Source organism: Leucopleurus acutus, assembly GCF_964270905.1.
Source record: "Leucopleurus acutus genome assembly, chromosome: 11".
Lineage (NCBI taxonomy): Eukaryota > Metazoa > Chordata > Mammalia > Artiodactyla > Delphinidae > Leucopleurus > Leucopleurus acutus.
In genome coordinates, this window is record NC_139152.1 from 79187891 (window position 1) to 79210459 (window position 22569).

The following is a 22569-nucleotide window of genomic DNA, read 5'->3' on the forward strand; positions in this document are numbered from 1 at the left end:
GGCGCCCCCGGGCAGCAGGGAGAGGAGCCCTTCGCTCCAGGCCAGGAGAGAATTTGGAAGGACGGTTGGCCCTGCAGCTTTACAGTGCCAGAGAATAGAGATCTCAACCCAAACCACAAGGAAACCTCCCCCGGGAGTCGGCCAATTCCAAGACAGAGTTGGAGCCCTTTATTGGCAGCACGTTATTCTTAGAAGTTGGAAGTGGGGCTGGGTGTGATCGCGCGTGTGTGCGAATGTGCGCACTCCAAACTTCAGCTCTAGACCCAGGACGGCCCAGGCTGCGCTGGACCCAGTGCCCTCAGCAATGTGACGGCGTGAAGGCAGGCCAAGCTCTGGAAAGGAGAGGCCAGGCCTCCCTGCCCCGATGGACAGAGACGTTGAGAAAGGGGAAGGAGTTTCCTAGGGCTGCCGTAACAAATTAGCACGCACGTTGGTGGCTCAAAACAACAGACATTCATTCTCTAAAAGATCTGAAGGCCAGAAGTCTGAAATCGAGGTTTCAGCAGGGCCGTGCTCCCTCTGAAGGCTGCAGGGGAACATCCTTCGTTGCCTTTTCCATCTTCTGGTGGCTCCCGGAAATCCCTGGTTCCTTGACCTATAGCTGCACCTGCCAATCTCTGCCCCAGTCTTCCCATGGCCTTCGTCCCGTGTGTCTCTCTGGATTTTTCCTTTTCTTGTAGGGACATCAGTCATTTAATTTAGTGCCCACCCCAACTCCAGGGTGATTCCATCCTGACATCCTTAGCTGATTACATGTGCAAAGACCCTATTTCCAGATAAGGTCTCATTTGAGGGTGGGTGTGGCTTTTGGGTGGAGGGAGTGCCATTCAACTCAGGACCAAGGAGAAGGACTGCCCCGGGGGAGGGAGCTCAGACTTATGGGTGGGTCGCAGGAGCCCTTTCATAGCTGCTCTACGGCCGCCGTTGGGAGGCGAGCCTGCCCACAGCAGATTCCTAGCAGAGCCCAGTACAGCCAGCCAACCTCTGCGTCCCCTCGGGTTCAGGTGGCAGGGACGAGAAGAGGCAGGGCCTGCCACTGCCATGCAAGCAGCCATCAGACACTTAGAGGATGAGGCCAGAGGCCAGATTCCCTTCCCTTGCTGTTCCTCAGAGCCCAGCAAGGAGCTTTCCACACAAACGCATCTTCAGTGTTTGTTGAAAGAATGTTTGCGTGTTATGGAGGAGGAACTCGGAGCATGACTCCTACAGTGAGTCCTTGTTCTGACTTTGGAGAGAGGACAGTTAGGTTCTGTGTCGGGAAAGAATGAGTCAGATCATGGTCTGGACGGGAACCCAAAACAAGGAGCTGAACACAGGGTGTTGGCTGCGAAGCCGGGGGCCTGGAGCCTCAGCTTTGCTACTTACTAGGTTGTGAACCCAGCTTGGAGCCCCGGCTCCCTTATCTGTGAAATGGGTTTCAGAGTGTTGTGAGGCTTACATGAGATGCTGCATAAGCCTTCTGTAACTGTAAACCAAAGTGCCCATATAAGGAATTTTGATTCCTTGAAGGCAGAATAAAACGAGAAGACAGTGTGATATAATGAGGATGCTATTCAATTAGATCATTGCTTGTAGGTGAAATTCCACTGGGTGAGAGCTCGTGTTTTGAGGACTTCTCTGAGTGAGGCACTGACATACACTGGCCTTTTAGAAAAAACTGCCCTAGGAGATATTTTGATTTCCCTTTTAGGAATAAACTAAATATCTAATTTGGGGAAAGCAACTAATACATCTCCTGTCCCTTCTTAACTTCGTTTGTATGTTTTTCAAAGACACCACCATCCTTTATCGTGTTTTGAAGATTGTTTAAAATTCATTTTCCTAAATTCATGTAAAAATGTTGCTTTGAGAATATCAACATTTCATATTAAATGTGTTTCCAACTCATTGAATTGAGGTGAGCACACCGAAGCATGGAGAAGTTCAATACCTTTTCAAGGTCATAGGAAGTAATGAAGCTGGGATTCAAACCCGCGTCCGTTCATCCCAGTGCTGGTCGCACTTCACCTCTGGCCCGTCAAGGCCCTGGGCCTGTCTCTTAGTGTGAGCAGCTCTGCTCAGGCCTGTGGATACTGGGAGGGGTTGCCCATCACCCTCCATGCTCCCTCCAAGCCCTTCCGCTGCTCGGCGGGGGCCGTAACCAGGCCCTGTATGTGGACATCAGCTTCCCGTTATTTTCCTGTCACCCTTGGGTGTCACCCACTTAGAGGTGGGCTTCTGATGTCCATCCTGCTGTGGTGGGACCGTTGGGTCCCCGGTGCCTCAAGTAGGGTGTCCCATCAAAGCAGGCACCTCCTCTGCCCTGCAGGTGGGCAGAGGCAGCTCTAGTGGGGTTAAAGAACAGCTGAGGAAGGCCGGCCTTCCTCAGGAGGAGCTAGAAGTGCCCTAGCTTCCTGAGCATGGAGCTGGTTTTCCCAGGCTCGCCGCAGTTACCCCGAGATTCCTCTGGAATGCAGAGCCCGTGGTCCTGGCAGCCTGGCTTAAGCAGCAGCCTCTCAGCCAGCTCAGCTGCTTTCTGGGAGAGGGTGTGGTGGTGGAACACAGAAGGCTTTGGTCTTGGCTCTGGGTAGAATTGGGTTCCAACTTCAGCTCCTCCAGCGACAAGCTACGTGATCTTGGGTGCCTAAGCTTTTCAGAGCCTGCTTTCCTTCTCTTAATTTGACAAGCAGAACATATGAAACATAATTTTTTTAATGTGAAAAATGCAGATAAGCAAAAACAAATTTGCAAATCAGTGGTAATCCTACCTCTGTCAAATTTTATTATACACCTTTCAAAGTTAATTTTTCTCCTTTTATTTGATACATGTAAAATGATTTCACTAAAATAATGGAAGCCTCCCAGGCATGCTGCTTTTCCCCCTAATTTTAATTTAAAGACATGGGGAAATGTTAATGATGTATTGTCCTCTAAAAGACCTCTGTGGAATTCTGTCGTAAGGCTCACCCAATATTGAACCCACCCCTGTGGGCTGGGAAATTGGGTATAACCTCACTTCCAACCAAGAGCCTCGACTTTTTCATCTTAAAAATGGGATCACAGGGACTTCCCTGGTGGCGCAGTGGTTGAGAATCCGCCTGCCAATGCAGGGGACATGGGTTCGAGCCCTGGTCCAGGAAGATCCCACATGCCGCAGAGCAGCTAAGCCCGTGTGCCATGACTACTGAGCCTGTGCTCTAGAGCCCGCGTGCCACAACTACTGCAGCCCGTGTGCCTAGAGCCTGTGCTCTGCAACAAAGAGAAGCCACCACAATGAGAAGCCCACACACTGCAACAAAGAGTAGCCCCCGCCCGTACACAGCAACAAAGACCCAATGCAGCCAAAAAATAAAATTAAATTTAAAAAAAAAAAGGGATCACAGTGCCCATCTTGCCAGGCAGTGCACGTACACCACGTGACAGACCCTCGCAAATGCCTGCTTCTTTCTCTTGCCCTTTCTGGCCACGGGTTCCTTTCAGGTAGGCTATCTACCCCAGCCAGACGAAAGTCCCCCAAGTAAATCCTTCCCACTTCCCCGCCCCAGGATCTCGGTGACAGGCGCCCAGGGCCAGCTGCCTGCATCACCCTCCCCGAGGGCCGCAGCCACAGCAGACGCCATGGATCTGGGCTGCTCCCTCCAGCCTGGGCAGTGCATTTCCTGTTCTGAGAGGCATCAGAGAACAACGAGATTGGCTGGGGTGTCTGGTTAGTGTTTGCACCAGTTGTCAGGCTGGACGTGCGGCATCTCGGCTGAAGCTGCTGGGGCCTTCTGAGCAGGACGCTTGGACTCCCCAGTTGCTCGCGTCTGCTGCTCTCTGCGGGAGGGCCTCTCTTCCCCCCAGTCCTGAATCAATTGGCGTGTGTGAGGTTTTCTTCACAGTGGATGTCAAGTGCTGGCCACACGAGGCATGACGGACTGAAGCCTCGCGTCTACTTCTTGTCTTAACCCAACTAAATAGAACATCATGTTTCCCCTCCTTGGTCGAGATGTGTAAACCAGGTGTGTTTCTGTCTGCCGGACGACCCAACTGGTCACCCAGACCCGTGGGAATAAGTACAGCCTTCTAAGAGGCTTAATTTGGACTCTTCAGTTGTCCTTACAGCTGATAGAGGGTGGTTTTTACATTTTGTTTCGGTTTTGCTTCCATGGGAGTGTAAAAATAATAATGCTAAGAGCTGATATATACTGTGGGCCTATCACGTGTGGCTGTCGCAGGCATTCTGCTAAGCGTTACGTGGATTACACAGTCAGTCCCGCAAGGTGGATGGGAGGTCGGTCCCCTCATTTTATAGATGAGGAGACGACTGATAAGAGACAGGGGTGGCCTTTGACCTCAGGCCGTGACTCTGGAACCGCTCCTTGTCATCCCAGTGGCAGCCCTGGTGGCCAGGTCAAGCGGGAATTTATGCAAAGATCCACCACTCTGTCCTCTGTACCCAGCCCTGCTGCCAGTGTTGGGTTCAGAAAAGGATGGGCTGTCTGTCGTGAGCCGCAGACATCTCTCAGTTTCGAGAACACGATAGGAAAGTTGTGAAATCGGGGGTGGTGGGGGCAGGGGTCCTGCAGTTTCTGGGAGCCCTGAAATGGTGGAGGATGAAGGGAGCCGCAGCCCTACTGATGGGTAACCCACAGCTGGTCCGGCTCCTCCTGGGGTCAGGAACAACCCCCGAGGGAAGGGCAGCACCGGGAAGGAATGAGAGCTGGGGAAAGAGGTCCGAGCACAGGAAAGCCCCAAGCATGACCTTACATCAGAATCGGGGTGGGGCTTCCCTGGTGGCGCAGCGGTTGGGAGTCCGCCTGCCAGTGCAGGGGACGCGGGTTCGTGCCCCGGTCTGGGGAGATCCCACACGCCGCGGAGCGGCTGGGCCCGTGAGCCATGGCCGCTGAGCCTGCGCGTCCGGAGCCTGTGCTCCGCAATGGGAGAGGCCGTGACAGTGAGAGGCCCGCGTACCGCAAAAAAAAAAAAAAAATTGGGGTGCCAGGCCAGAGCCGACAGAGGCAACAGATATTTGCCGGGATACGTGGAATTACAGTTTATTAAGCTCTCACAGAAGGTGTGAGGCTGTGGAGGTTTGCATTAGCCCCCAGCGTCTGTCTGGGAGTTTTCCACTTCAAAATGCCAGCAAGAAAGCAGATGCGAAAGTGTACGTATGGGATGCAGCCCGTGGAGCTTTAACCAGCCTGGGAATTAGCCGTGGAAAATTGTCTGTCATGGGGTGAAGCCTCTGGCTTCCTGCCTCAGTCAGTTCTCTCCACAATGAGAGTCATTCATTCAATAAACATGGAGCGAACTTAATGGTATCCTTCATAACATCAAAATTAAGACGGTAAATTCAATTCCACAAGCATCTCTTCATTACCCTGCACTGTAATTTTTTTTAAACCATAATACTTAATAGACATATGTCTGAGTTCTCCACTGTATGGGATTATTTACACAAGCTCCATCTTCTTCCTTGGCAGGAGAAGGCAGAGTTAGGTGTAATGTATACATATTTAAACACACCCATGGACACACCTATGTGTAAGCCTGGAACCCGTCAGGGCAGCAGGCGACACTGAGGGAAGTGGAAACAGGACCCACTCTCTCAGCACTGTCTGTTTTGTTAGGGTGAAATAACCTAGAGAGACTCTCATGGGACCAGAGGCAGCTGGAGCGTCAGGAAGGGTTCCTTTGCACAAGGCGGCCACAGTCCTGCCCCAGATGGACTGCTTGCCCTGTAGGCTCCAGCAGTCTTAAAACGCCCACTGGGCAGTGGTAATGGAGGGAGTGGTTTGGGGACCCGAGCTTCCACTTCTGCTGGAACTGCCGCTTGGGGTGCGTTGGGTGGATGTTGCTTTCCCCCGTCGCTGAAGTTGGTCCCGTCCTTGCCGCCTATAACCTCACACGGAATGCCGGGTCAGAAGTCCACCCTGGTTGTGAATACACATTTGATGGGAAATTACGAACAGAGGCTGGTCCTCCACATGTGGAGGGAAGATGTGTGCAACTGTTGCCCTGAAACTGTGCTTGAGAGTCAACTCGGCCCAACTGGACACAGACAGCGTTTGTCAGGTTACCAGGCAACCGTAAACAACAAATATGTGTGAGTCTGGGAGGAAGGGGTGGAAAAACCAGGCTTCTTCTCAATATCCTTGTCACTTTTCATAATAAGAGCCCATCCCCAAGTGCTCTCGTGTCCTGGGCTGTGTCAGCCCGAGTCTTGTGTCACCTTCCGTTGTGGCCAAGTGCTCTGGAGTCAGACTGCCCAAGTACACACTCGTGATTGGGGGTGATCTATACTCTCTGAGCCTCAGTTTGCCCATCTCTAAAATGGGGATAATAACAACTCCAATCTTTCAGAGGATTAAATGACTTGAAGGTGGTCAAGTTCTTAGTACACAGCCTGATAGATAATAGTCCGCAAATACTACCTGATGTTATTCCCCTGTATTGTGCGTTTTCTCAGCAAGCCCCTCATAGGCCAAACCCTTGCAGGGAAACCTCCCTTTGGAGGCTACAGAGAGATCTTCAAACACACGTGCCCCCAATACACTCCTGGGGTCTGCCCTGGAAGTCGGGTACGAAGGGGCTGTCAGTTCAGCTGCCAGGTACACACCTCCTCTGGGTCCACTCACCCACCTAGATCTCTGGCCTTGGGCATCCTGGTGGGGGGCTTTCCTCACTGGCTCCCCTCATGTGAGCAGATATTCCCGGTGTGGAGTTGGGCTCCCAAACAGCTGGCCTGCACACTCTGACCTCCTTCCTGCACCCCACCCTCCCCCCTCCTCCCAGCCCTTCCCAGCCTTCCATCTTTGCAGAGGTTTCAAATTGTCCAGGTAGCCACATCTAATCCATCTTTCCTGTTGGTTTCTAGAGAAGCAAGACCCTCCCTGGTTCTTTCCAAAAGCTGTTTGTTTCTCCTTCGGTCGTCAGCTCCTTCAGTTGTCTCCATCCCTGTCACCGTGTAGCCTTTCCCTAAAAAAACTATCTTGGTGTCCAAGCAGCTCTCCTCAGGAAGGCAGCAGCTGCCGAAGGACCCTTAACTGCGTCAGCGGAGTTCAGGGCCCTGTGCAGTGTCTTCTGTTTTCTGTTCAGAGTGGGGGTTAGCATGTTATGGTAGTTGCCATCCAGCCATCAAAAGTTCCCACCATCTTCCCTTTAAGCCTGCCAAAATTCTTAAAATTCCTTATGTTCTGGATGGACCTTGAGGGCATTATGCTAAGTGAAATAAGTCAGTCGGAGAAAGACAAATACTGTATGATCTCACTCATGTGGAATCCACAAAAGCTGAACTCACAGAAACTCACAGAGTAGATTGATGGTTACCAGGGGCCGAGGTGGGGAACCAGGGAGATGTTGGTCATAGGGTACCAATTTCTAGCAGTGACGTGAGTAAATTTGGGGGCTCTAATGTACAGCGTGGTGGCTAGAGTTAATAATACTGTAATATATACATGAAAGTTGCAGAGAGAGTAGACCTTAAATCTTCTCACAACAACAACAAAATAGTAATTACGTGGGTGAAGGATGTGGTAACTAACCTTATCGTGGTTAACTACATTATTTTGTGATCTATACGTTACAGATCTATCTATTATTTTGTGGTCTGTATCAGATCACACTGTACACCTCAAACTTACACAATGTTATATGTCAGTTATATCTCAGTAAAGCCGAGAAAAAGGATTCCTCACGTTCTCTGTCTAAATAAAAGCTTTACTGAAGTATAACTCACATACCAGCTAATTCACCCATTTAAGGCATACAAGTCAATGTGCTTTGAGTGTCGTTATACATCCATCATCACAATCAATTTTAGAGCATTTTCACTACCACCCCCCCAAATGTCTTACCTTTCAGCTGTCACCCCTCAATTCCCCCATCCCACCTAGTCATCCCCTAGGAGACGACTCGTCCACTTTCTGTCTCTATAGATTTGTCTCTTCTGGATATTGTATATATAAATAGAGTCCATCATACAATATGTGGCCTTTTGTGTCTGGTTCCTTTCCCTTAGCAGAACACATTCAAGGTGTGTCCGTGCTGTAGCTGTGCCAGTGCCTTCATTCCCTTCTGTGGCTGGACGGCATTCTATCGTATGACTGTCCCCTATTTTGTTTATTTCTGTTGATAGTCGTGAGGGTTGTTCCTTATGTTCTTTTTAACACATGGAGGCCCAGCTCTCTATTTGAGATTGCCTTTCAATTTCCAACCACTTTTATCATTTTTATCACAGCCCCAAATGACTTCTTGGTTTGCTTGTGAATGTAATCCCTGCTCGGACATTATGTCCTGAATACCCATAATAAAATTAAAGGTTGGTTCTGTTAAAAAAAAAAAAAAATTTCCGAGACCTGGCAGAAGAAAGGATTCAGCCCATACAGTTTCTCTTTTCTTCTGTGTAATTATTTAGGCTTTAATGATTCACTCAGTTTAGATGAGTGTTCAAACTGGCTGAGAATAAAATGAAGTTTTCCTCCAGGGAGAAGAATATTATGAGTGGGAAACAAAAATACCTTAGAATTTTAGCAGAGCAACACACCAGGCAAGCATGCTTTCTTTTTATGGGTCAGGTGGCACCAGTAACACCCTTATTTAACCCTTTCCTTTTGGGAGCTGATTTCTCCCAGGCGCGTTGTCTACCCAGGCCTGGTGTGCAGAGATGATGCCAGTTAGGCCCAGGTGGAACTCTTAAGTTTACTAGGTCTCTCTGAAGTTTCTCTAAGTGGTTTTCAGTTTTGCTAGTGTCGAGTGTGAAAGTGAGGTCAGATGGAGTAAATGGGATTTGGTGGGTTAAATTGCAGGCCAGGATGCCATGCACTGGAACTGTTCAGCTTTGAATCTCACGTACTCAGGTTTGAACCTCCTGTGTGCTGGTACCGAGCAACGTTTCGCCAGGATTTGCATTATTGGGTTTTCTGGTGCTGCCTGGGGACCTTGTGTGTCCCTCCCTTAGATGCCTGCCCTGAAGAATTCTTCCTTGAAAATCTCAGTGGCTTGGTAATTATGCCCATCCCTCCTGACTGCTGGATAAATTCACTTCTGGGATTTGAGGATGCATTTAAGGAGGACAAAGGCAAGTTAGCAGAGGTTGTAATGTAACAAGAGGGGAAGCAAAAGCATAATATATTTATACACCAAAATGATCACAAGATGAACATCAAAATTTAATTCAATTTCCTCTCATATATTTGAAAGTTGCTAAGAGGGTAGATCTTAAAAGTTCTCATAACAAGGGAAATAAAAAATGTGTGTGTGTGTGTTGATGGATGTGAACCAGACTTACTGTGGTGGTCATTTTGCAGTATACACAAATGTCAATCATTATGCTGTACACCTGAAACTAATGTTATATGTCAATTGTATCTCAATTTTTAAAAATTTGAGATGAACTAATTTTAAAACGTCGTCTCTACTAAGGGGGCTCTTTGATTCTCTCCCTCCAACTTTGTGTGGAAATGGGAAAAACCTTAGGCTTTAGAATTAGTAGATCTTGTGGCCCTTGGGCACATCACTTCCCATCTCTGAGCTTACGTCATAAGGATGATACCTTCCAGCCTACAAGTGGGTTCATGTGAGATCAAATGGGATCACTTGTGCATAACACCCAGGACAGAGTAGATGCTCAACAGCAGCTACTTTTCAAGCTCTTCTCCCCCAAATGATTTTTTTTGTTTTGTTTTTACCCTCATTCATACCCAGGTTTTTATTTTATTTTTTTCGGTACGCGGGCCTCCCACTGTTGTGGCCTCTCCCGTTGCGGAGCACAGGCTCCGGACACGCAGGCTCAGCGGCCATGGCTCACGGGCCCAGCCGCTCCGCGGCATGTGGGATCTTCCCGGACCAGGGCGTGAACCCGTGTCCCCTGCATCGGCAGGCGGACTCTCAACCACTGCTCCACCAGGGAAGCCCCCATACCCAGGTTTTAAGAGGAACAGTTTGTAAGGAAGTCCTCTTCCCACAGGATGGTGCCGCTACCTCTTTGTGCTTGAGGGAGACCATCTTTGTCTGCCTTGAGTACCTCGGGCCCGGCAAACATTTGATAGACTTTGCTAATGTTCGGATTTAATAAATCTCAAGAACAGTACAGCCTTTAAAATGAAGTCCGTTCTCCCAATGGGGGGTGGAAACTTTTGCAATGAGTATTGGTTTTCATTTACATCCTAATGTTTGAGGATGGGAGCCATAAACTGAAGAGCCAGAAGTAGATACCAGCAACTGGAAATACTGTATGAATGTCGTGAACATCCAAGTAGGCGCTTTGTTTTTTCCTCCAGCGGCTTTCTTGGCAGAGAATTAAAAAGGAAAAAAATGGCTGCATGATTTAAGAAAACACTGTGGTGTTTTGGTGATAATAACTTACATTTCTATAATGCTTTCCAGCTTACAGAATGCTTTCCCATTATTATTTCATTGAATTCTCACAAGTCCCAGAGGTAGGTAAGACAATACTATATTATGGTAAAGGAAATGCTGCCTCTACCACTTACCTACCATGTGGCTCTGTGGGTTATTTAAACGCTCTAAGCTTATTTTCCTAAGGTCTAAAATGGGAGTTGAATCATCCCTTTCTTTTAGGATCGCTGTACAGATTATATGAGCTAATGCATAAACAATACCAGCGACAGAGTAAGTGCTTAATAATTGGCAGCTGTTACTATGTTCTTAGGTATAATAATCCTCACTTCACAGATGAGGAAACTAAAAATGACCACCCATTTGCCGAAGATCACACCATTTGTAATTAGCAGAACTGGAATGCAAATCAGATTCTTCTGCCCTCAGCTTTAGTCCTCTTTCCGTTACGCCTTAGCTGACATGTGCCATTCAGGACTGTTTCAGTGCTTCTGCCAGCAAGGTCCCCCACAAGAATGAGCCTCTTACCAGTTTCTCTGATGCACTCATCTTTTCCACGTCTGCTTTTGTGTTCACAGAACATCATCAAGAAGGTGATCGGGCAGAAGTTTGTGTATAAATTCGTCTCTTTCCCGGAGATACTGAAAATGGACCCTCACGCGGTGGAGATCAGCCGGGAGAGCCTTTTGCTGCAGGACAGCGAGTGCAAGGCGCCCCCCGAGAGCCGCGAGGCCCACAGACACGGCCTGTCCGCCCTCAAGAGCGCCAGCCGCAACGAGTACATCCACTCGGGCCTGTACTCGTCCTTCACCATCAACTCCCTGCAGAACCCACCCGAGTCCCTCAAGGCCATCAAGACGGAGAAACTGGAGGAGCCTCCGGAAGACAGCCCTCCCGTGGAAGAAGTCAGGACTGTCATCAGGTTTGTGACCAACAAAACCGACAAGCACATCAGCAGGCCCGTGGTGTCCCTGCCCTCCACGTCGGAGGCCTTCCTGGCCTCGTCCGTCTCCGCCAAGATCTCCTCGTTAATGTTGCCAAACGCCGCCGCCAGCATCTCGTCTGCCTCACCCTCCTCCTCTCGGTCCCCGTCCCTGTCCCCGAACTCACCCCTCCCCTCCGAACACAGAAGCCTCTTCCTGGAGGCCGCCTGCCATGACTCGGATTCCCTAGAGCCCTTGAACCTGTCATCGGGCTCCAAGACCAGGTCTCCATCTCTTCCCCCAAAGGCCAAAAAACCCAAAGGCTTGGAAATCTCCGCGCCCCCGCTGGTGCTCTCCGGCACCGATATTGGCTCCATTGCCCTCAACAGCCCGGCCCTTCCCTCGGGATCCCTCACCCCAGCCTTCTTCACCGCCCAGGTAAGAGCCGTCTCCGTCATCCTGGCCGCCCCCAGACTCAGGGGCTTAGCGGAAGGGAGGAAAGAGCAACCGAAGCAACTTCCTTCTGCCCCTCAAAGGGTAATCCGAGGGTCCCTGTGGCAAAGTCACCATGTCACTGTGCGGGGAAATTACTTTTCCATGCCCAGGTGGGAGCATACACAAGAGGAAAGGCTTAGGGTATTGGCTACAGTGGGATGCTTGATTGGTTTCTAGCTTTTAGGGGCCTAAAGCGATCGTAAGATGGAATACACACACTGGCCGTCAAAGCAGATCCAAACAGTGATTTCCTAGGGAAAGCTGAGCAGGCCGGTGACGTTTCAGAAGGCGCCTGGGCTTTATGAAAATGTTATGGGAGAATCCTCTCTGGGGGGCCCTTGATAAGTAGCCATTTGTTTTCTGTTAATAAGAAAATAGATGCTAACCAATACGGCCATTGCAGTCGTCAGTGGGGAGCTGGGTTGTCCTGTAGTCTCTAATAAGAAATGCAGGGGCCACAGCAAACGGTGAGAAAGAGAAGCTTCAGTAAAAAACAGTGCTAGTCTGAGAAAGCCCAGGTCCACAGCATAGCGGAGAGGAAAGCAAACTCGTGGAACAGGAAAAGTCTTCGGTGCTACTAACTCCAACATGAAGGCGGCCTTTTCCTCTAAATACGGTACTCAGATGCTCACCCTTGTCCAGCTGGCAGCTGCAGGGCAAACGCAGAGCAGGTACTGGTAAACCTACTTCTGCTTCCTCTGGAAAACTGGATGCGTTTCAGTGGCAGAGGTTAAGTGCATTGGCTTTGGGGTCACAGACCTGGATTCAGTCCCTGGCTGCACTGCTGGGTGGAAACGTGACTGCGGGTACTTGCTCTCTGAGCCAGTTTCCACATCTGTGCAATGGACTGTTGTGAGGATTAAAGGGGATAATGGCCGTGGGAAGAGAGCTGGCTACAACCGGCAGGTTTTAGTATCATGTGACTTTGTGGCACCAGGGTGGGGTCATGCTTGAGGTGGGTAGGAGCTCTCTGTCCCCTGCCTCTGTCCCCGTCGCTGTAGGTGTCCTTGCTGTCACCATCATTAGTGGCAGCATAATTGAGCTGCTCATGTGTACCAGGTACTGTTCTAAACACCGTCCATGCACCGTCTCAGTTATTTTTCATCACAGGCCCGTGAAGGAGATACTATTATTGTCCCATTTTCCCAACAGAGGTAAATGAGGCACGGAGGTAAAGTAACTCATCCGAGGTCACACAGCTAATAGGCCACAGAGGTGAACTTGAACCCGGTTAGTCCGCTCCAGAAGCCATGCTTTTTAAGTAAAATGCTCTCGGCATGTGCACTGGGAAAATGCCCACTTGTCCCTGATCATGAGACGTCTGTGGAGTCTGCAGACAACTGAAAGCAGCTCTTGGGCATTTTCCTCTCTATGGCTTCTCCCAGATGATTGTGGCCCAGGGATTTCGTGTCGGCTCAGCTCGTGAGCTGGTGGTGACGGCAGGCTGCCACGGAGGGGAGGGCTAAGGGCTCGCATGTGTGCTCTTACGTGGGGCATTTCCTGACCAAGCAAAACTGTCCAGTGACTAAGGACCGCTGAGTAAATGGCTCAGGCGCAGCGGCTTCCGATGTCGCTCAGAGAAGTAACTAGAGAAGCGGGCCAGGGGGTGCAATCTGAGGATCTCCTCCCCGGCCTCCTCTGTGTTTCCAGCTGTGAGGTGTAGAGAGGCCTAGAGCCAGGCCCAGGCCAACTCTGATTTCGGTCCCTGCTTTCTCTGTGTATCACCATCTCTCAACACGTGCCAGTCCTGTAGTTGCGTCGGAGGAAAGCGGCTTGGGCGTGGGAGGAAAGCGGCTCGGGCTAGCCCTGTGGTTATGGGCCTGGACGTAGTGAATTTAGGGAGGCTCCGGGCAGCGAGACTGAGGATGTGTGGCTGGGCCGAGGGGAGGGGGGACAGTGACACGAGTTAGGGACAGAGGGTGGATGTGGAGGAATGGATGCAAAGCTCAGGACTGGGAGACGACGTCTACTAGAATGGCCTGCCAGCAGGGAGGGGGAAGCACGGGAAAGCCAGATGTTTAACAGAGGACCTGTGCCTTAGGGAGATGCACTGGCTGGTCCTCCCACGCTGTGAGGGCGGGGCCTCGACCTGTGAACGAGCGCCATGACGTCCAAGATGTGGGAGGGCACTTCCTGAGGGGAGAGAGAGGCACAGGGCAGGGTCTGGACTAGGACAGGAGAGGGGAAGTGGCAGCCTGGGCCTTGGATCAGGTGTGAGGGGGTGGCGTTGGGGGCTAGGTAGTGTCTGAAGCCATTCAGAGCTAAAGGAGTCAACGGCTGCCCTTGGGAGATGGCGGAGTCTCAGGACTTGAGATCCCCTCACCTTCTAGTGGGCTCAGCTCTGTACCTGGAGCGCCTGTGGCTGACAGGGAGGGAGAGGTGAGGCCAGGAGGGAGAAACCAGAGAGAGCAGAGGAAGGGCAGGACCCAGGGGTGGGGTGTTCCCCCAGGTGGGTTCTCTGAGAGCAGACAGGAGAGTCAAGTGGTTTTATCTCGACTTGACAAGCCTTGAGTCTTTTAGGATTTCGGGGAGGCCTCGAGTCAGTGTAGGATTTGGATTCTCAGAGAACAGGAGCTGTTTCAGGTGCCCCAGAAACTAATCCACCAGCCCCTGGTTCTCCCTCCAGTGCACAGTCAGAAACAGCATCAGCTCCCTCAGCAGTTCTCCTGAAGTCCACTGGGCCTCAAACTGAGGGGTGAGCCCATCTCCCTGAAATCGCCCCCAGGGACGGGAGCGAAGGACTCCTGTTGGCCCCCAGGTCAACTCTGGGGGGGTTCCTCTACCCAAGGGAGCGTGGGGCGTTTCTCTCACAGGCAGCAGTGGTGCCTCACTCTGCGGCTCACTGGCTTCTCTCCTCCCTTAGCACTTTCTGTCGGATAAACTGCACTTTCTGTGGGGTGTGCAGTGTGTACGCAGAAACATTTGGTTACCTGTGGGGACCGCCTATCAACTTTCTTCGTGGCTAGCTTTAAAAGAGATAAAAGCGTGCTGTAATAATTTGATACCCTGAAAATGAAGTTCCCAAGAACTTGTATTTATTCCAAGAATGATTTATATTTTACTGATTCATTTATTCCAAGAATAATTCCCAGTTAGTTTCAGCTAGAAGCATGGCAGGAAGAAGGGTAGGATTAAGCATCTCAGCCTGCTTAGGGTCCTGTGGTTACAGTGCCCCCCAAGGAGGGACCTCATTAAACCACATACCTCATGTAGGCCCAAATTCAGATTTGAAATTTCAAGCTACAGCATGACGGGCATGATAAAGCATCGGCATCCTGCCACTCCCCCAACATCAAAACCGCCACTCCCATCAAGAATACTTGTGGCACATCTGCTGGCACCCATACAAAATGCAGTTGAGATTAGTCTCATGAGTCTTTGAGAAACGATGACAAATGTAGACAGACACTATGATCACCACGAGGCAGCCCCAGCGTGGACTGTGAGAAACAAATGAGAATACAAAAGCCAGCTGGCACCGAGGAGTGAGGTAGCTGGAGCTCAGCCACCGAGGTCATATTGGGCTGTTGCTAGAAAAACAAGCATGTTATCTCTGATGGCATGAGCTACAGAAATTGAGATGGGGGTGGGGGGAGGAGCCAGGATGTGAAACCCTTCTGGTTTCCAGCCAGGCACCATGGAAGCCCAGATGGTGCCAGCTGGAACTTCTGATCTCTGTATCTTCTGCATCTGGGTGTCACCTGTCCCTCTTCCTTCCATTTGCCTCTTCTGTTAGGTCTCTCCCTCCTCCTGTCTTACCAGTGTAAAGTTAGTTCAGAATCGGAGGTTGGCTCATTGCACGTCCCTCCATTTATGCCAAGGCCTCTGTTCATCTCACACGTGATGTCTAAGATGTTGAACTCAGATACGTGCGGGCACCAGGGCATGAACTCACATCAGAGTCTGAGCATGCATGCCCCGGCTGTTTTATTAGTAGCGGCTTTGGGTTAACACTAACTGAGTAGAGACAGCTTGCTGAGGACTGAAATGCTAAAACCTCCTTCCTGCATTTACTGATGGATGTGACAACCTTGAGCCCAGATCATAAGGTGGGAATTGGGAGTAAAGTGGATGCGTGTGGTGAGGAGCGTGTGGGTAGACTGCCTCCTGGCTCAGCTCCGGAGTGGTTTGCATCTTATTGTCTCTTTCGCCATGATCACAAAAGGAAGTAAGTTTGTTTTTTTTCCCCTTCATCCCACTCCGTAACACTGCCCTAGCTCAGCCTGCAGCTTTCTCCATACTGGCCCTACGGAAGAAGGATGTCCTTTTAGGGGCTCTGTTCAGTGGAGGATGTCATTGGTAGACTTTTGGGTGACTTGACACTCCAGCTGAAGGTTCTTCTCCCAGCTCTGGATTGCCTAAGATGAACAAAGTGTGATCGTCGCCCTCCCTCTTTCCACCCTGGGGCCCGTCTTTTCTGTAGATCCTTTGTGGATCTGCCGACTTCTCCCCAGTTCTACCCTTATTCTATTTTTCCCCCTAACTCTTACCGTAGCTCCCCTGGACCAATAGGGAATTCTCCTCTTTGTCCTCTTTTCCTTCAGATCAGCACATTCAGTGCTACACAAACTTGTGTGTGACTCTACTTCTTTTTGGAAGTTCTTAAAACCATGTTTTTATTTGAATTCAGACAACTCTAGGAGTTTCCAGAGGTTCACTGTCACCTTTTGAGGATTTTTTTTAACCACAAAATGGCACTGTCATGGATTCTGTTGGCATCCATGGGAGATTAAGATTAGAGATGTTTGTTGCTACAACCTGCCCAACCATCGGCTAGGCACCTGGAGATACAGAGGTGAGCAAGACAGACACAGTTCCTGTTCTCATGAGCTTACAAGCTTGTTGTCCAGTAGGTAAAGAATAAGGGCAATATATAACGTGGGGTGGTGTGAAATTATAGAGGGCCCTGGGAACTCACTGAGGAATTTAGACTTGTTTTGATGGGAAATTAATAGCTGCTGAAAGTGTAAGTCAAGGGAAACAAAAATTCCTGTTAGAATCTATCAACAAGTAATTATTTAGCATTATTTGCAAATCACAGGAAGGACACCAAAAGTACAAGTGCCTGTTTTTATGACCTTAGGACCTAGCCATGACAAGGCATACACACGCACAAGATGGCACACGGCAAGAGCCAGATACACAGTGCAGAGAAGTACCTTAGGAACAGAAGGGGGAAAGAACATGTAGTTCAATTCAACAAACCCAGACTGAGCACCTATCATGTGTCACAGGCTTTGCTTGGAGCCGGGGGTGCAAACGTGAATTAGATAGTCCCTATTAGTTGGGAGGGAACTCGTAACTTAAGTTGGTTAATATAGTATCCCAGACACAGTACAGATGGAATTCTTAGGTATAAAAGGAATACTAAGGAAGAAGGTATTAACTTCTTGGGGATGGGGAAGGGTGTTGAAAAGGTGTTCGTGGAAGGGGTGATCACACTTGGGCAGGGGGTTAAAGGATCAGCAGCAATTTATCTGGCACATGGGGTGAACGGGGCACTGTAGGCAGAGGAACACCTTGAGCCAAAGCATAAAGATGTGCAACAGCCTTGTGCATTAGGGCAGAACAGTAGTTCAGTAAGAGGGGAGGATACATTCCAAAGGTATAGGAAGTGGTGGAAGATGCAGCCTGAGTGACATAGTTGAGAATTGTGTTTTAGAAACCATCCTGATGACGTGGATTAGGGAGGGGAGAGGCTGGAAGCAGTTAGGATATGACTGTAAAATTCCAGGTGAAAGACAATGAGGACCTAAGGCTGTGACAGTGGCATGAGGCGAAAAGCGACGGTTCTGGGGGACACAGGGACTGCCACCAACAGGACTTGGTGATGGGTGTGGAGGTGCTAGGGGAGAGCCAGAAGTTGAGTATGAGTTTCACGGAAGGAAAGAAGCTCATGGGGAAAGGTTACAGGTCCGGTTTGGGCTGTGTTGAGTTTGAGGAGCCTGAAGGACATTCAGGAGGAAACACCCAGCTGCAGTTGGGGCTAAGGAGAGAGTCTGGGGATGGTCAAGGGATGGTCACTAACTGCAGAAGCAGATGCGATCACTTGTGGAACGGCTCTAGCCCAGGGGACCATGGGCTGAGTGGTCAGGACAGTTCGGGAATGAGTGCTGAAGAACGAGTAGGTTGGAATTGTGTGGTGCTCAGGACACTTCAACCACAGCTGGGGGTGGGGGCATGCGCGGGGGGCGGGGGGGGGGGGGCTTTCACATGAAACTAGGCTATGGGGGAACCTAGAATTGTGGCCAGGGAGGTTGTACTCTTTTTTTCCCTGAAACTAAACACAGTGTCTTAAGGGGACTGATTCGGTGGCAGTGCTCAGAACAGACTGTAAGGGAGAGATCAGAGGCAGCTGCCACCTAAGTTGATAGGGGCTCGGATGCAGCAAGACTGGAAATGAGGGGGTAAACAGGAGAGTCAGTTCCAGGAAGTGTCCACAGGCCATGCCCAGAGGGTGTGGCAGGGGGTGAGGGGAAGGCATTTTGCGCCTCAGTGACTGGACGCGGGGTCGTAGACAGGGCTGTGAGTACAGGGATAGTGTCTTGTTCTACCATTGTTTCTCTGGCGCCTGATACATACTATGTACTCGGTCAGTGTTTGTTGAGTGGGTAGATAAATGGTGCTCCTGTTGATAGAAATGGATGTGTCATAAACACTGGACACGGGGTTGTAGACAGGGCTGTGAGTACAGGGATGGTGTCTTGTTTTACCATTGTTTCTCTGGCGCCTGATACATACTGTGTACTCGGTCAGTGTTTGTTGAGTGGGTAAATGGTGCTCCTGTTGATAGAAATGGATGTGTCATAAACACTGGATTTGGAAAGAAGATGGTGAGTTTGTGCCGTCTGGTTGAGGGGAAATCAGGAATCTCCTTTGAGGAGGTGGGGGGCATTTTGATGGTCAGAGGGCATGATCCAGGAGGAGGGCACTCAGGAGGGGTGTGTCTGGACAATGTTCGCTCACCAGGTTTAGCTCAAATATGAGGGCTTTCTAGAAGACTCAGTATTAAGTGTAAGAAGAACTGAGTGGGCAGGATGAAACGAGGTCCTGAGAGGAGGGTCTTTCCCCTTGAAAATGAAAACCCATTGCCTTTAGGCCCTAGGGCATCCCCTTCCCTGGCAGGTGCCAGGATCAGTAAGTCCCTGTCTGCCATTCAGAAGTGCTCATTTGCTAAGACATTCTTCAGTGAAGGAAGAGGAAGCGTGCGTTTTGCTGGTGGCTTCTTTCTTTAGCCTCTACCTCGGGCTCAGCTTACCCTCCATGACTCAAGGTGCTTGTGGAGAGAGGCTGTGAAAGCTCCCATGATACCAGAGATAACCCAGGCCAGGCTTTATAGGAATCTTCCCTAAAAGAGCAACCAACCAGTTTTTTTCTCTACGGCCACAGGATCTTCAGGCAGAACAGGGATGGGAGGGAGAGGAGTGAATGAAGTCGTTTTACAGTATTTATTTGCATGTATTATAGAAGACATTTCGAATGTATTTAACATGAGAAACAGAAGGCTACTGTATTCTGAGTATATCCTGTATCCCTTAGAAACAAATATGCAAAACATCTCAAATTCAGACATGGGTATGAATGTTAGACTATGAAAATATATTCTACACCTCGTATGTTGCTCAGAGGATTACAAAGAAATGGCTATGTATTTACGGCCATGGATGAGAGAAAGGGAGCTAGCTATGTATTGTAGTTTAGCAGATTCACTGTCTCTTTAGAGCTGTGAGACTTTCATTGGCAGGTAAACTAGGAGGCCCTGGACACATTGGTTAGTAAATGTCAATGTGGCATACTGTGGTTGGGACCTGGATTCAGAGTAACATGGAAGTACTAGTTCTCAGATCACCTGAGCTGTGGACTTGACCCTAACATGACTGAGAGGAACCTTAAAGCACCAGCTGACTAGGTTGGTTTGTCTATTTCAGAACATTAAGTACTTTTCCATATACAATTGAGGATTTCTCCCATGAATAGGTGAAATACAGTTCATCAGGTACACTTTTAATTAATTACTAATGATAACAGTCCTGAACACTTACTGAGCATTTGCTCCAGGCACATATTAAGAGCTTTACATAGATCATTTATTCTTCCTAACAATCCTGTAATGTCAAAAAAGTAGGCATTTTTCTCCCTGTCTTGCAGATTAGGAAACTGAGGCATAGAAAGGTTACCTAGCTAGTAAGTAGTGGTTCTGAGATTGGAACCCTGGCAGAGCCCATGCGGAGACACTAAGCCTGAACCGTTAGGCCGGATGGCCTGGCAGGTTTGTGAAATTGCCTTGAATTAGGACAAATGGGAAACTTATCCAAAACAAGTATTTATCCTAGTAACCTCATAGGTCATTCAATATGTAGGAAATGCTGTAGAACCAAAGACTCAAATAATTTGAGTCTTTTCAGCAGCTTGTTTGAGAACCTTTGGATGTTTGTCTCCTTTCCACTGAACAGAGCAGACCTTTCAACTTAGGTTTAAGCTAAATGTTCTGGATAATGAACGAAGCTGCTAAGGCCACTTCTAGGAAAAAAGAACACGTCAGCATCTAGCATGATGCAACCTGAAATGCTGGCGCCCTTGCTGTCGTTCTTCCTACACAGAGCACCTTACCCACATCACAGAACCACCGAGGGGCCCCTCCTAGTCAGCAAAGGTACAAAACCACCCTGGCCAGGGCGCTTGGCTCCGCTGAGAATAAAAGCTATGCAGACTTGCCAGCTGGGGCGGTAAGTGTTGTTTCTTCTGCACTCTGGCTGGCTTGCAGGCCAGGACTCCTGCTGCGTGTATGCAAGCAAATGCAATCCTTGGCACTCTCCCAGGAAGCCCAGAGTTCTGGCTTTATACCCAATCTGACAAGAAAGGATTTGTTTTTTCCCCCCTCCAAACCATTGCCAGGGAGATGAATTCTCATGAACCCCGTATCCGGAGTGAAATCTGGAAAACCCAGTTCAGAGCTTTTGATGAAGCTGCTACAGGGTATTTTAGCAGCAGATCCTGAAGTATTAAAGGGCTGTTGATAGGGAAAGTGAAGCTTGGGAGGCCCTTTAAAAAATGTGTGTGTGTGTGTGTGTGTGTGTGTGTGTGTGTGTGTGTGTGTGTGTGTGTGTGTGTGTGTGTGTGTGTGTGTGTGTGTGTGTGTGTGTGTGTGTGTGTGTGTGTGTGTGTGTGTGTGTGTAGCCAAAGGAATGGATGTCCACTGTAGAAAAATAAGAAAATATAGATAAGAAAAAATAAAGCCCTTTCATGGGATCCCATTTACTTGTACCATAAATCTTGTTTAATGCGTGAGGAGGAGCAGATTGAAGAGCACCTGGACAAAAGTTGCTAGGGACTTGAGTTTTCTACTAGAATGCTTAAGGAAGGTAACGTTTCCATACTTTCTTCCTTTATAAAATTGCTCATACAGTTAGCATTGAAATAAATTAAGCTGCACAGCCCTGCAGAAATAACAAAGTTGTCAGATTTTCCTAAAATGGTGAAGCTTGTTTCTTGGTTTGTGGCTAATGCCCCTGGCCACACTACTGACCACAGCTGGAGTCAGGTGGTACCTGTATCAAAAACTGTGTGTGTGCTTCTTTCCCAGACACCAAATGGATTGCTTCTGACCCCGAGCCCACTGCTGTCCAGCATACATTTCTGGAGCAGCCTTAGTCCAGTTGCTCCACTGAGTCCTGCCCGGCTGCAAGGGCCAAACACGCTGTTCCAGGTGAGCATTTGGAAACGAACTTTTAAATGTGGAATTTCTAAGGGATGTGTTTCCCCAGTAAATCCTGCAAGGTAATATTTTCACTAAATGTAGGGCAGAGCTCACTGTTTAAGTTTCCAAAAGGAATTCATGTTCACGTGGCTGCAAAAGGCTGTCTTCAGAGGCACGTATTTTCACTGAGGTGGAGTTCTCACGTCAGATACCCATAAATAGAACAGTTAGTTCTTGAAGTGTTTTGGATATTTTCACTGACTATGAAAACTGGAAACTTATTAAGGAAAAAAAATTTTTAATTGTATTTTATAAAATCTCATAAAAGACTAATACTAATACATACAAATAAAAATATACAAATAAATACTAATCTATTAGTCAACATAGTGACATCACAAAATAAATTGAAAAATAGTGAACAGCTTCTCCAAACTGTAATAGAAAAGTTACCTGCATAATTCTATGAATCAGAATCAAGTTCTTGTTCCAAAAAAAAAAAAAAAAAAAAAAGCTTCCAGGTCATTTGGTTAAAAATGAATTAAGCCTCCGCTGTTTTATCTTGTAAAACTCCCTGTACTAGGTAAGCACATTCATTAGTCATTCCCACACTAGAATCCTGCAGTAGCATCACTTGCTATTGTGTGGAAATCAGTATTTCCTCTTGGAGACCCAAAGATTACTCAGTGACCAAGATGTCACTGTTTGAATATGTGAATGTAGTATAGGAGGGATCCTAGGGACAGGATGAAGCGAAACTGGATAAAGTACAAACCCCCTCTTGACCTGATTCTAGCCTGGTCTTTCTCATTCACCCTGCATCCCACGTCTGCCCCCGCCCCCCAACATGGCTTACCCCAAGTTAGTTGTGGTTCTTTTGCTCTCGTTGCATCTAGCGCTTGCCACTTTGTATTCATCTCGCAATCTCCCCACTAAACTGTGGGCCCTCAAGAGGCCATCTTGTTTGCTGTGGTGTGTGCCTGGCATCTAGCACATTTCTTGGCACACAGTAAGTATCACTGGCTGACTAAGGAATGGATGCCTCAGAATTCATCAAGAGATGTCTAAGAAAGTTAAGTGTTAAAAAGATCAGGCCTCCAGTGCTTTTCTGAGTTGTTCATTTTGCTTGTCAAG

At 48.8% G+C, this 22569-nt stretch overlaps 1 protein-coding gene across 1 annotated transcript in view; it reads left to right on the top strand.

Moving 5' to 3' along the window:
- Window positions 1–22569, top strand: part of ELK3 (ETS transcription factor ELK3) — a 67496-nt gene that overhangs the window by 39411 nt on the left and 5516 nt on the right. Inside the window, exons 3-4 of the mRNA XM_082851021.1 lie at window positions 10899–11681; window positions 21322–21444. Of these exons, the coding sequence (XP_082707147.1) occupies window positions 10899–11681; window positions 21322–21444 (906 nt within the window). The remainder of the gene's footprint in view (window positions 1–10898; window positions 11682–21321; window positions 21445–22569) is intronic.